The sequence below is a fragment of the Ursus americanus genome, chromosome 21 (genome assembly GCF_024610735.1).
Source record: "Ursus americanus isolate L20-20 chromosome 21, mUrsAme1.1.p, whole genome shotgun sequence".
Taxonomy (NCBI): Eukaryota; Metazoa; Chordata; class Mammalia; order Carnivora; family Ursidae; genus Ursus; species Ursus americanus.
In genome coordinates this window covers 50,237,016-50,250,821 of record NC_142147.1, presented here as the reverse complement: position 1 = coordinate 50,250,821, position 13,806 = coordinate 50,237,016, and the positions used below count along the sequence as shown (strand labels likewise).

General features: G+C 57.5%; 2 protein-coding genes and 1 long non-coding RNA gene across 8 annotated transcripts in view; 2 read left to right on the top strand and 1 right to left on the bottom strand.

The window, feature by feature from the left end:
- HSD17B14 (hydroxysteroid 17-beta dehydrogenase 14) overlaps nt 1-2,194 on the top strand; it is a 14,117-nt gene extending 11,923 nt beyond the window's left edge. For all 3 annotated transcript variants that reach the window (XM_087870963.1, XM_045772104.2, XM_045772105.2), the window contains 4 exons: nt 1,122-1,226; nt 1,481-1,548; nt 1,644-1,740; nt 1,843-2,194. In XM_087870963.1, coding sequence (XP_087727089.1) covers nt 1,122-1,226; nt 1,481-1,548; nt 1,644-1,740; nt 1,843-2,016 — 444 coding nt within the window. In that variant the 3' untranslated portion in view covers nt 2,017-2,194. The remainder of the gene's footprint in view (nt 1-1,121; nt 1,227-1,480; nt 1,549-1,643; nt 1,741-1,842) is intronic.
- The window catches only part of LOC123776247 (uncharacterized), an 8,169-nt gene extending 809 nt beyond the window's left edge, over nt 1-7,360 (bottom strand). Inside the window, exons 1-4 of one of the 3 annotated variants that reach the window (XR_006775315.2) lie at nt 7,247-7,359; nt 6,731-6,855; nt 4,921-5,047; nt 1,024-1,136 (exon numbers count right to left, since the gene is read on the bottom strand). This is a non-coding gene — a long non-coding RNA (uncharacterized LOC123776247). Of the gene's footprint in view, nt 1-1,023; nt 5,048-6,730; nt 6,856-7,246 lie in introns of all 3 variants that reach the window. The other 2 variants (XR_015728129.1, XR_006775313.2) reach the window with 2 other exon arrangements.
- Nucleotides 4,235-13,806, top strand: BCAT2 (branched chain amino acid transaminase 2). 2 transcript variants are annotated; one of them, XM_045772103.2, is made up of 11 exons: nt 4,235-4,368; nt 7,628-7,702; nt 8,063-8,266; nt 10,168-10,278; nt 10,373-10,492; nt 10,629-10,792; nt 11,644-11,786; nt 11,926-12,011; nt 12,249-12,389; nt 12,462-12,536; nt 13,366-13,806. In XM_045772103.2, exons 1-11 carry the CDS (start codon nt 4,345-4,347, stop codon nt 13,402-13,404), a joined length of 1,182 nt encoding a protein of 393 aa, XP_045628059.2. In that variant the 5' UTR covers nt 4,235-4,344; the 3' UTR covers nt 13,405-13,806. The 2 variants fall into 2 exon arrangements, with proteins under 2 accessions (XP_045628059.2, XP_087727088.1); XM_087870962.1 differs by lacking the exon at nt 11,926-12,011 and having other exon boundaries at nt 12,187-12,389.

Below are 13,806 nucleotides of genomic sequence, written 5' to 3'. Positions count from 1 at the left end.
CATTGAGAAGGTGACATTTGAACAAGATTTGAAATTGTTGAGGGACTAGGTTTACCCAGGACTGTCCCAGGTTAGCCCTGAAGGTGGACTGAATGTCCCATGTCCTCAGAAACACTTCAGTCCTGGGCAAACCAGAATGGCTGGTCACCCTAGGAGAGAGTCCCATGCGTATCAGAGGAAAAGTAAGTCCAGAGGGAACTGTAAGTGCAAAGGCCCTGAGATTGGAACACTCAGGGTATGTTTGAAGATACGCTCCTCAGAAAAGGTGGAGGCTGTTTTTGAGGGAGTGGAGAAAGTCTGAAAGAGCTGATGGGGTGACCCAGAGAGGGAGCTAATTTAGATTCCCACTCTGGGAACCACTTAAGGGAACATGCTTACACTCATTAATCTTTAGCAGCCGGAACAGGTCTTGCCCGGCCAGCTCAGCTGTCAAAGGAATCGGAGGGGAAGGATAGAATTTGAATTTATTCAAGGTCATGTGTAGTGAAAGAGCTGAGAGACAGAGGAAGGGAGGAGAGGGAAAAAGAATTAGTTTAGGGAACTCCGGGGAGCCAGAGAGTTGTAGGGGAGAAGTTGGTAAAAACGGGTGCATTTCATGAAGGTCTCCCACATCACATTCTGGCCACAGAGTTTTCCCTAAAATTCAGAGATACGGTCTTCCCCTCATGGATAAAAGAGCTTCCTCCCATTTTTGCAAAATAGGGCAGCCATCTTGCATTTTCCTATCTTGATTTGGACATGAGTTTGAGTAACATACAAAGACCCAGAGTGGGGAGACAGAGACGTAGAGAGAGGGGGAGAGGATGGGAGTGGTGTGGGGAGGGAGTGGGGGAGGGGGACGGACAAAAAGGGAGGGAAGGAGAGAGAGAGGTAGTGGAGGAGCCCTAGAGAAAAATGCCTTCCAGATATGGAGAGACGACTGCTTAAGCAGACCCAGAGACCCTGGGGCAAACCAGTGAAGGTGTTCTCTGGAGTTCTAGAATGCTGTCTCTACAAGGCACTGAGATCCACTAGTGAACATACCAGGGCAATGGCCATTGGCCCAGGCATCAGGATGTGTTTCAGTGTGGCTCGGGGAACCCAGGGGCTCGGGTGACTGACTTTGCCTTCTGTCTCCCCAGCTTGCCCTCCCCCACCTGCGGAAGAGCAAGGGGAACGTTATCAACATCTCCAGTCTGGTGGGGGCCATTGGCCAGGTCCAGGCAGTTCCTTATGTGGCCACCAAGGTACCCTGCCCCTTCCTTCACTCTCTACCAGGCCCTCCAGGTACCTCAGCTCCGAGGTATGACAACCTGTGGCATGTTGTTATGCGCCTAGTGTCTCCCAAGAAACAGAGGCTAGCGCATCCCACGGAGGCCAGCAGGGAAGGCGTGACCACCCCATTCTGATGCTCCAGCTTGACATGCTCTGGTTGGAGGAGAGAACAGGAGGAAACTCGGCTTCCCTGGACTAAACTTTCTCTCCACATCATTTTCCACAGGGGGCAGTAACAGCCATGACCAAAGCCTTGGCCCTGGACGAGAGTCAATATGGCGTCCGGGTCAACTGGTGAGCAGCTCCAAGTGGGCTGAGAAGGCTGGGAGTGAGCCTAAAAGGCCACGTTTGTGGCACAATTCCCTGATCCCCCTTCTCCCTTCCCACAGTATTTCCCCAGGAAACATCTGGACCCCACTGTGGGAGGAGCTGGCAGCCTCAACGCCTGACCCCACTGCCACAGTTCTACAGGGCACATTGGCCCAGGTATGAGTGGGGGCCAGATCCAGGTGCCATGGGAGTGGCTTAGGGAGTGGCAGTCAGACCCGGTGCTTCACTTGGTCTCCTTTTCCCCTGGTCTGTCTCCAGCCCCTGGGCCACATGGGCCAGCCAGCTGACGTGGGGGCTGCTGCCGTGTTCCTGGCCTCTGAAGCCAACTTCTGCACCGGGATTGAGCTGCTTGTGACCGGGGGTGCAGAGCTGGGGTTTGGGCGCAAGGCCATTCCAGGCACCCCTGTGGAGCCCCCCATCATCCCTTCCTGATTTCCCACATTTCCACTCGGGCCTTCCTGATTAGGACTCCCACCCCAAACTGAGTCTCCCAGATTTCGGTTTCTATCATCTGCCTCTTAGGTGCAGACCCCAGCTCTAGACATTAACTCCACTTACCAATGTGCCAAACCACCACGCAAGTTCCCATAAAAGTAGTTTGCAACCAGGAGGAGGAGGGCGTCATAACATTTTTTTTCTGCCCCTGAGTTCTGCCACGTGGAGACAGCGTCCCCACTCCCAGCCCCACGTGTTCCCACGCGTAGCCTCGACCCGCGGGACTACAACTCCCGGCAGGCCTTGCAGCAGGCTCCTGGGAAAAGTATTACTGGTTGGCTTCGCCGCTGCTAATACAAAGGCCCGCAGGGGAGAATAAATTAAACCGTTATTAGGAGATAATAGTGGAGGTGAAACAAAAGGGCCTCCTCGTTATTCTTGGTCCTTAAGGGAAAGGAGTTTTGACCTCACTGGCTGAGGAATAGGAGGGAGGCGGGCTCCAGAAGTTCTGTGGGAAGCAGCAGCTAGGGTTGAGAGTCCTGGGTCAGAGAGAGGAGGGGCTGGGATCTGGACTCCTGGGTTTGGGGGAGGAGGAAACATGGGGGCGCGGACTTCCCAGTTAGGGAAGAGCGGGCCTTGGATTCCTTCAGGGGCGCGGGGCTCAGTCCGGGGTGCGTCTCCTCAGTGAGGGGGTGGGGCTGCCTGGCTGCTGCGGATTGGCCGCGGCGGGGGTGTGTGCGGCAATCGCTGATTGGCCGAGGCGGGGAGGGCTCGGTCGTGGCCGCCACGCCCCTCGGGCCCTGGGCTCGGTGGTGGGAGAGGAGGACTGGGGGAGTAGGAAGCAAAACCGGATGATACTCAGAGGGGGAGGGCTGGGACTTCCCGAGGTCTGTGGCTGTTAGGGCTGGGGCACAGTGACCCGGGGACAGAATTCGGGGGCAAAATATCCCAGAGTAGAATTGTGGAGGCGCAGTGGCCCAGGAATCGGAGTTTGAGGACTCAACAGGAAAAAGATTTTGGTTCTTGTAATCTGGATGCCGGAGTTGGGGGGACTCTGACCACAGCAGGTTTTGGGGCCAGAGTGACTGAGGAGTTCGGTATAGGGGGCACTAATGCAGGTTTGAATTGCTAGGGATTAGAGGGATCCTGATGAGCTGTAATTAGCTAACTCGGCCCCTGGGGGTCCTGTAGTTGAGGAGACACTCACAAGGAGGTAAAACCAGGTAACCTTGCCCTAGGGGCTGTAGGGGCTGTTCTTAGAGGCTTACTCATGGGTTGGTGGATTAAAATGTTTCGGGCCTCACTGATGGGACTGGAACCATGTGTGTTGTATCTTTTTTTAAATGATATTTATTTGAGAGAGAGTGCAAGCGGGATGGGGGGGGGAGACAAGCAGACTCTGTGCTGAGTATAGAGCCAGCCGAGGGGCCCAATCTCTTGACCCCGAGATCGTGACCTGAGCTGAAATCAAGAGCTGGAGGCTTAACTGACTAAGGCACCCAGGCACCCCTATTTATTTTAGATATTTATTTAGAGAGAGAGTGTGTGTGTATGTGAGTTTGGAAGAGGGGGGGAGGCAGAGGGAGAGGGAGAGAATCCCAAGCCACTCTGTGCTGTGTGGGACTCGATCTCAGGACCCTGAGATCATGACCTGAGTGGAAACGAAGAGTCTGATACCTAACAGACTGACCCACCCAGATGCCCCACGTGTGTTATATCTCTTAAAAAGCTACAAAGAATACACATATGTTTTCTCCTTGGAAAGAAAAACTATATTCAAACGGGTTGACTGCAACCCCTTCATCCATCACTACCTGCTACCCCTTCAGAGGCCTTGTTCCAAAGCCCTTTCCCTTTTCACTTACATGATATATGCACCCACCGACACTTAACACTTTACGATACTTAACAGCCAGTGCTTTGGCTTAAGGCATGGAGACATGCGGAGATTCCTGTTCCTGGCCTTTCAGCTCTTACCTGCGATGCTTATCCTCGTTAGCGTTCCGTGACAGTATCTATTAAAATGCATTTTTTAAAAAACTTCGTGCAGTCTTGCACAGCAATTGTGTGGCTGGAACAGAATCTGGGTGGGCGTTAGGAGGAGGGTGCAAGTCCATGGGCTCCCCTAGCCCCGCGGATTCCAGCGCATGCGCTCTCTACCAGGGCCCAGCTCCCCACAAGCGCCCTATAATTGGGGCGGCTCGACCCGCCTGGGGCTTAGGGCAAGCCACCCTCCCGCGGGAGGGGGCGTGGGCAGGGCGGGGCCGGAACGGCTTTTTCCCCGGGCCGCGCCCCGGGCGGGCACAGTTACCCGCCGCACCGACCATGGCCGCAGCCGCGCAGGCAAAGGTGGGTTCGCGGCCCCGGGCCGGGGAAACGGGAGAAGGGGTGGGGAGGCTGGGAGGCCCACTTCCGGGTGGACCACTAGCTCCCGGACCCGTCCGGCTTCGCGCCCCCGGCGCTCGGGTTCCGCTGCGGGACGCCGGGACCGAGGGGGTCCCTTGGAGAGGAGCACGAGGCTTTAAGAGCGAGGGAGGTGGAGGGCGGTAGTTGGTGGGACGGGGCCGCCAACGGGAGGTACGAGGGAAACACGGAAGAGGGTACGGTTAATGGGACTGGCACCGGGCTGCGGTGGGTGAGGGGTTAAGGAGGGGAGAACAGCCAGCCTGTGGAGGCTCCGGGGTAAGACACCCCGAACTTCTGGGGGTGCGGGTAGGATGAAGGCACAGATCTCAGGTCTGGACTGGGAATTGGACCCAAGGCCCCGTTTTCTTGGAAATAAAAGTTAAGATGCATGTGGAGTGTCCCTGCAAGCTCTTCTCCAAAGCTGGGCATCAGGGCTTTTGGAAAGGGAGCCAGCTTCCCACTGTCACAGAGACAGATCTCCCTGTCCATTCTTACCCAGAAGAGGTCAACCAGCAGAGTTGTGGAGAGTGGGCTTTTACAGCACAGAGTTCCTCAGCGAGGAAGGAAACGCTAACAGCTCTCGGAAGGGATCTTCACAGCCCTGCTCAGCGGCAGCATCACCCTGGGAAAAGTGGTGTTGGCATCCAGTTCTGCCCCTGACCCTGTCTGGGACTCCTCCCCCAGCCTGATGGAGAGCAGGGCACAGTGTTACTGTTCCGACTCTTGGGGTGACTAATGCTGGGCCATCACTGGGACCATCTGGGCTCTCATGGTGCCACTCCTGGGCTGTGGTGGGAGAGTCCGGGGCAGTGGCAGGGACAGTTTGGGGTTGTGATGGTGGACAGTCTGGAGCTGCCATCGGGCAGTCTAGGTCTGAGATGGGCGAGTCCCGAGCTATCATGGGACAGTTCTACATGTGATGGGATCGGTCCTGGGCCACGACAAGGACAATTTGGGGCTTTGACTGGGACTGTTTGGGGCTGTGATAGGGACAGTCCCTGGCTGAGACAAAGGACAGCACTGCATTACGAGGGACCCTTCCTGGGCTGTGATGGGGGGGCAGTCCTGAAGCATGAAGGACGGTGCTGAGCTATGACAAAGACAGTCCTGGGCTTTGATGGGACCTTCCTGGGCCCCGCTGAGAGGATGGATTGTGCTGGGGATCGTCCTAGGCTGTAATGAGATGCGGGAAAGACTCCATCATGTTTCAGAGCCCTGCTCTATTCCCCTCCCCCCCCCCCTTTCCTTGTTTCTTAATTCAGCCCCAGGCTTTTCACGCTCTTTGTCCCAGTAACCCATCTACCATCCCTTGGGCCCAATCCCCATGGCTTGGGGTGTCAGATGGCGGAGCACTTTCCCTGAGCTGAGGTGAGACCCCCTGCCCCTACAGAAATGTCCTGGAAGGATGAAGGCAGCTTCTCTCAGGGCAAGAGGGTCTTGATGGCCAGTGCTGATTTACAACCTGGACACTGCCCGACTCCTCTCTGCCCCGTGGGTGTGTTTTTCTGCCTCTCCCTTCTCTATCTCCTGGATATACTCTGTCTCCAAGCATCCCTGAGTCAGTTTCTCTCCAGGTGTTGGCATAGTTCTGTCTCTTTGTGTTTCCTCCTTTCTCTGGGTCTCCTTTCACTTTGTGCTGTCACCTGAAGTCTGGTTTTTGTCTATTTACTTCCCCCCCCCCCCCCGCAGCCTCTCCATATCTCACCCTGGGCATTTTCCTGGATTTCTCCAGACTTTACTTTGCCTGAGTTTATCTCCCTATCTGTCTCTCATATCAGTCTCTCTTTATGATCTTATCTATTTTGGCATCTCGTGTTCTTGATTTCTGTTCTCCTCAGTTTTTTGGGTTTTTTTTATTAAGATTTTATTTCTAAGTAATCTCTCCACCCAACACGGGGCTCAAACTCAAGACCCCGAGATCAAGAATCACCTACTCTTCTTACTGAGCCAGCCAGGCACACCCTCGGTTTTGTTTTCTATTTCTGTGTCTATTTGTTTTCTCCTTCTTGCCTTTCCCTCTCTTTTATTTTATTTTTTCCATTCTGGCTCCTTCTGAGCACTGCTCTCCTGCCCAGATACTGGCTGTCTCCCCTCTGGGTGTCTCTCCTTTCTCTCTGCTGTGGGTGTCCTGTTCCCTCCTGGACAGAAGCAGCATAGCCACAGACTTTCGTGGGCTACACAGCGCCACCTAGAGGCCATGCCGCGGACCCACACGCTGATCAGCCCAGAGCCCCTTGGGCCCCGCACTATCTGGAACCACTCCTCAGACTTCATGCCCCACAGCCCCCATCTCCCCATGACTCACCTACTGACCAGTGACTGCTGGCACTCATGTTCGTTCTCACGGATGGGTGTCCGCTCAGCCAGCTCACAGGGCAGGAACAGGCGAGGCTGTTCCGTCTGCACCAACCTCATGACCCAACTGCTTTCCTGCCGAGGCATGGGGTTGGGAGCTTAGGTAATCTGAGCCCAGTTGGTCTAATATCCTGAAAGAATAAAGACTTGGACTCCTGGATCTGAGAGAGAAGGGGCTGGGGTCCTGGACTCCTGGGTCTGAGGGAGGAGGGGCTGGGGACTGGCTCTCCTGGGTCTGAGGGATGGTGGGCCTGAGGGCCTGGATTCCTGGGTCTGGGGGAGGAGGGGACGGGGGTCCGGACTCCTGGATCTGAGGGAGGAGTGGGCTGGGGGCTTAGACTCCTAGGTCTGAGGGAGGAGGGGGACGGGGGCCCAGCTTCTGGGTTCTGGGGAAGTATGGCCTCTAGGTTCCTCACTTTTCTAATTCTTATCAGGATTTGGGTCCCCTAGGGAGACCTTCACTTACCTGCTCACTTTGCCTCGCCGTCTTCTGTCTGAGCTGATCTCAGGGCTGGGGCCAAAGTTCCGAGGGGTGGGAGGTGCCTGTGTTTGACTTTGCCCTGGCATGGAGGGAATGGGAGCTGATTCAGCCCTTTCTAGGGATTGTCCTTGTGAGGACAGGGAGGGGACTTGGCCTCCTTCAGGATTCCCTCCCACGAGGTGCTGACCTGACAGGGGAGCAGATTTGTCCAGGGCCACATGGTCCGTCTAGAATGCACTAGGCCTCGGACAGAGCAGGCCAGAGGGACCTCCCAAGTGCATGGTGGCAAAGCAGGCACCAGGGTCCCCTGCTCTCTCTTACCTTTCCTGGCCTCACCACCTTTCTTACTTCTGTCCCCACTCCCAGATTTGGGCCCGAAAACTCCTCCCTGTCTCTTGGCTTCTGTGTGGCCCCAGAAGATATGCCTCATCCAACTTCAAGGTGAATGGAGGGAAATGTACTTCTAGATCTCAAGGAGGGGGCTAGGGCCAGGACTATTGGGCCTGAGGGAGGAGGGGGCTGGGGGCCAGGACTCTTAGGTTTGAGGAAGGGGCCGGCAGCTGGATTTGGGCATCTCCGAAAGGGTCCAGGGTCCAAAGGTGAAGGTGGTTGGCAATGGGGTCCTAATAGTCCGCCATAAGGTTGTGGGAGAGATTTGATACTGCATGTCCCAGAAGCCTCTGGGGCTACAGGTCTCTCTTCTCTTTGGGTTTTAGCCCCAGAGGTTCATGGGAGTTGTAGTTTTTCAGTTTGCGGTTGCCACCAGATTTCAGGATACCCGGCTCCCCTGTCTTTTCTCAGGCTGCAGACCTGCAGCTGGAAATGACGCAGGAGCCTCATCAGAAGCCTGACCCCAGCAAGCCCCTGGTGTTTGGGAAGACATTCACTGACCACATGCTGATGGTGGAATGGAAGGAGGAGGAGGGCTGGGGCCAGCCCCGTATCCAGCCCTTCCAGAACCTCACGCTGCACCCCGCCTGCTCCGGCCTCCACTACTCGATGCAGGCACGGCCGCTGCCCTCTCTCCCCCTCTCTCTGCATCTCTTCCCTCTTGCTGAGTCGCTTGCCAGGTCCACCGCCCTGGGCTTGCTCTCCATGTGTTTCTTCTTTTTCTTTTTTTTTTTTTTCAAAGATTTTATTTATTTATTCATTCGACAGAGAGACAGACAGCCAGCGAGAGAGGGAACACAAGCAGGGGGAGTGGGAGAGGAAGAAGCAGGCTCGTAGCGGAGGAGCCTGATATGGGGCTCGATCCCATAACACCGGGATCACACCCTGAGCCAAAGGCAGACACTTAACCGCTGCGCCACCTAGGTGCCCCACTGTGTGTTTCTTCTTGCTCAACATGTGTTCCCTGAGGTCCCTCGTGTTCCAGGCCCCGTGCTGGGTGATGCCAGGGTCCCCAAGAAGAGCAGACCCCGTTCTTCCACTCAAAAACCCCATGTTTTTGTTACAGCCCCATGGGGTCATGCTCTGAAGGAAGCAGCTGAGGCGTCATCAGAGCCAGAAGAGGCACCGATCCTACCTCTAACTTGAAAGGAAGTAGGGTCCCTTCCGGCAGAGGGAAGCTTAGGGTGTTAGCGGGAGAGGAAGCAGCCAGTACAAAGAGCCTGGCATATCAGGGGAATTGGCAGAGGAGGCTGAGAATGTCGTCAGGGCCACAGAGGGGCCGAGGGATTGGCACCCTGTGAAGGGTGCTGGGAGCCATGGAGCGCTCTGAGTAGGCATGGAGCAGGGTCCGCTCTGGGTGTAGTGAGACCCCGCAGACCCGGTGGAGGATGAGCTGGAGGCCAGGAGGCCTGAGCTGGGGCTGGAGCCAGGGGGAGGAACAGGAGGGCCAAAGGGATTCAGGGACACGAGGCACTGGCAGGCTGGACAAGAGCAGGGAAGGGAGGGCTGAGCATGGCGCCCAGAGGTTTGGCCAGGTGACCAGGTAGGCCAGGGGCTGTCCCCCTGTGGGGGCTCAGCAGGAGATGGGCTTTGCAGGCCTTGGTGAGTGGCCTTTAAGGGAAAATATCCAGGAGGCATTCAGGTTAGGACTGAAAGCTGTGGCTGAAAGTAGAGTCTTCCTGAGGACGCTTCAGTGGTGACAAGAATTCGGATGAACATATTTCAGCCCCAGTAACCAGTTTGCAGTGTCAGCTCAGGAGGCTGAGATAAGAGGAGCCAGATCCTGTGAGGCCTCGAAGGCCAAGGTCAACAAAAGGCTGGGGGTGCGGATCAACTTTGTGTTGGTTTTTTTTGTTTGTTTGTTTTTCTGTACCTTAAAAAATGTTTTGGGGCGCCTGGCTGGCTCAGGCAGTGGAACATGTGACTTCATCTCGGCGTCATCAGTTGGAGCCCCACGTAGGGAGTAGAGATGACTTTAAAAAAAATTTTAAGTTTTTATTATGGGAAATTTCAAACACAGAAACAGAATGATATATAAGGACCCCCCCCCCGCCCTGCTTCATCAGTAGTCCCTGTGGGTCACCCTCTCGTTCCTTCTGGACTCCCATCTCCGTGTCCCCCTTCCTGTGAGATTTTGAAGCAAATCCTGGACTTTGCAGTGTTTCATCCACAGCGAGTTCAGTGCTTCTCAGGAACGCAAGGAATCTTTAAAAACAGAACTTGCACGCCATCACTGTTCCTGAGAAATCGGGTCAGTAACACAGAAGGGGCTGAAGCAGGGCGATCTCTCGGCCCCTCCGTCTGTGGGTCTCCGGCTGTTTCTGGTGCCCCTCTGTCGTCTCTCTTTCCCCTTTTCTTCCTCTCTGAGCTCAGCGGGTTGGTTTCTCCTCGGCTCTGTCTCTGCAGCTGTGTCTGAATCCTTGTGTATCAGGCGCTGTGTTGGGATCTCTCGATGTGTCTTGTGGCTTCCCCCGGGGGGTGTCTGAGCTCGGTCACCCACCCACCTGTCCCCGCAGCTCTTTGAGGGCATGAAGGCGTTCAAAGGCAGCGACCAGCGCGTGCGCCTCTTCCGACCCTGGCTCAACATGGACCGGATGCTGCGCTCGGCCCTGCGCCTCTGCCTGCCGGTGAGGGGCCCTGGCTGGCCCCCTGGGGGGGGAGCAGGGTGCGGGCTGGGGTGAGGGCAGGGGCGAGGGGTCGACTCGTGGGATTCCTGCCCAGAGTTTTGACAAGGGCGAGTTGCTCGAGTGTATCCGCCGGCTGGTGGAAGTGGACAAGGATTGGGTCCCCGAGGGCAACAGCAGCAGCCTGTACATCCGGCCTGTGCTCATCGGGAACGAGGTGGGCCTGACTCCCTGACTCCGGGAGTGGGGGGATGAGGGTGGGAGGGCGGGGCTGGGGACTTCAGGGAAGAGGGGGGGGAGGGGCTGAGGGCCCGGACTCCTGGGTCCCTGATGCCCCCTTCTGCCCACTGCAGCCCTCGCTAGGCGTCTCCCGTTCCTCGCAAGCGCTCCTGTTTGTCATTCTGTGCCCCGTGGGCGCATACTTCCCCGGAGACGCCGTGGACCCCGTCTCCCTCCTGGCCGACCCAGCCTTCATCAGGGCCTGGATAGGTGGGGTCGGTGACTACAAGCTGGGGGGGTAAGTCATCCCTCCAGTAGTCCCTCCCCCAACCCTACGTGTCCGGGACGCTGGATGTCCGAGACACTGGCTGTTGTGCTTTGGGTGTGGATTTGTGTCTTTGGATGTCAGTTGTCCTTCCCGTCTTGTTTCACATGACTGGGGACAGCTCTGCTTGCCCTTGGGGCTGGGATGTTGGCACTGCGGGGGACGGGGCGCTTAAGTGGAGAGGGTCTGTGCTAAGCGCTGTGGACACATTGGCTCGGAATTTGGAAGGGGTAGGGTGAAAATCAGTGGAGAAATCAGGATTGGCCTCCTGGGAAGCCTCTAGAAATGCAGTTTATCCTTAGTTCATTGGTCTCTTCCCCCAGGTAGCCTCCCCTGAACACCCAGGCTCGGCCAGTACCCCCCACCCCCACCCCCATGCACAGCTCTCATGGTCCTCTGGGCCTCCAGTGACCACCATCCCCTGTGGGGGCTTCCCGTGTAAATCTGTCACCAGGGACCTCAGCTCAGCAGGCCAGGGAGGGCCCCCCGCCACCGAGGTGGTCCAGGCAGAAGGTGGGGGGAGGGTGTGTTGGGATAGCAAGTGCGGCCCCAGCCGGGAGCTTCATTAGGGTCCTTTCCACACTCCTATCTTGTGAGGTGGTCTGAGGGCCAGGCCCTGTGCTGGGCGAAGCTAGGGACGCAGATGAATCAGGTCCAGGCCCTGCTTTCCAGGGGCTCCCAGGCTAGTGGGAGTCCCGGGATCCAGAGCAGCCGGTGCTGTGATGGAAATGGCTGGGGCATTGCTCACCGAGGGGGCAGTGCCCCCTCCAGTGAGTGTCTCAGGAAGGAGACGGTGTCCTGGTCAACCATCTGCTCTCTGCCAGGAACTATGGGCCCACCGTGTTGGTGCAGCAGGAGGCGAAAAAGAGGGGCTGCGAGCAGGTGCTCTGGCTGTATGGGCCCGACCACCAGCTCACCGAGGTGGGCACCATGAACATCTTCATCTACTGGACCCACGAAGATGGGGGTGAGCCCTCCCGTGACCCCCCGCCCCCCCGGGGGAAGTGCCAGTCTCACGGGGGGGGGGGGTTGGGGTGGCTCCTAAGAAGATGGGAGGGTGTGCCTGAGGGCGTGAGGTAACCCCCCAGCCCTTACACTTGACCCAGTGCTGGAACTGGTGACCCCCTCGCTGGACGGTGTCATCCTGCCTGGAGTGGTCAGACAGAGTCTGCTGGACCTGGCTAGGACCTGGGTGAGGGCGCCGTGTGTGGGGGTGGCTGGAATGATGGGGAACTGCTGTGTCGGGGGCCAGAACTTAGGGGGCTCTGGAGGGGGCTGTGGCACGCTAGCACATCTCTGCCCCTTCTCTCTGGGTGTCTGTCTCCTCGGGTGTCTGTCTCCTCGGGTGTCTCTGTCACCCTTCTCAGGGAGGGAGAGGCAGGGCCCTGCGGCAGGGGGCGCCCCTGGGCTCACGTGCGTCGCTGGGCAGGGTGAGTTCCGGGTCGCAGAGCGCAAGGTCACCATGAAGGAGTTGTTGCGGGCGCTGGAGGAGGGCCGCGTTCGGGAAGTCTTCGGCTCGGGCACCGCTTGCCAGGTCTGCCCTGTGCACCAGATCCTGTACCAAGGCAAGGTGAGGTGGGCTGCCGTTGGAGATGGGAGGGAAAAAGGGGGTTCCTGGTCCTCACGCCGCTGTCTCCTCCAGCACTTGCACATTCCCACCATGGAAAACGGGCCTGAGCTTATCCTCCGCTTTCTGAAGGAGCTGAAGGCGATCCAGGTGAGGTGCACTGGCTGGGAAGGGGGCTGGATGTTTGTTCCCCGGGGAGGTTCATGTCCCAGGAGCCCCTGCACTGGGAGCCCTGCTGCCCCACAGTCCCAAGAGCCAAGAACGGCTCTTGCCATGGGCCCATGGGCCCCAGACTGAGTCATCTCCTTTCCTGGGAGCCTCTGAACGCTGACCTGAGGAATCCCTTTCCCTCCCCCTCTGTGGCTCCTGCGTGTCCTTGCGGTGGGGACCCCTGCCCAGGGGCCTGTGGGACTTTGGGCCAGAAGCCCCCAAGCGGAGCCCCTGGAGCCCCCGGCTTTCCCTTTGGCCTGAGAAATCTTCCACAAGCCCCCAGATCCTGGTCCCCGTGTGTGGCCCAGGAATATCTGGTCTCATAAGCCCTGGAGGTGTTTCCATTCATCTCCGACGAGTTATCTTTCCTGAGAACCTCTGGACTCCTTTCCCGGCACTCGACCTAGAACCGCTTTTCCTGTGAGCTTCCCTCAAGTCCTGTACACGGGGACCTAGAACACCTCGTCTCCTCACATTCCGAGACGTCTCAGCTGAAAACGATCTCGCTCCCCCCAAAACCTTCCAGGCCTTCCAGTGACTCTTTGCAGAACCCCTTCTCCCTTTTGCAGAACTCCTCCCTTAAGCCTCTGCGCCCACTTGGCCATGGTGCCCCTTCCCTACGGTTGTCGGCCGGCTTCCGGGAAGTGGACTACGTTTCCCATGAGCTCCTGGGGCGCAAATCCGCAGCCGTTGAGCCCGGGACGCCCCCAGGCTTGCTGGGAGTTGCAGTGTGGCCTTCCTCTCACGCCCGGCCTCTGTTGTCCCGCAGTACGGAGCAGGAGCCCACGAGTGGATGCTCCCGGTGTAACGCTAAGGACTCGGCCCTACCTCTCCTAGGACCCGCCCACCCACCCACGGCATCTAGTCCCCGCCGGACCCTCGCCTCCCTACCAACGACTCACCTCAAGTGCAATATGAAAGAAAAGGCCGGGGGCTGCCGGGACGCCTGGGTCTCTGGCGCCCCCACGTGGTCTCTACACTCCCGAAGCCATAAGAGCCGGACCCAGGCGTCCGGGCCCCTAGCCCCGCCTCTCAGATCTCGGGGGATCTGGGCTCCGTGTTGCGGGGTCAGGGATGCACTTTGGCCCCGACTCCGCATCTCTCCGTTCTCAGACCGGATCTCCCGGTGCTGCTGTTGGTTTGGATTTTTTTGTTTTTGTTTTTTTTTTCTGTCTTGCTGCAATTTTGAAATAAATGCCAAAGAACAAGC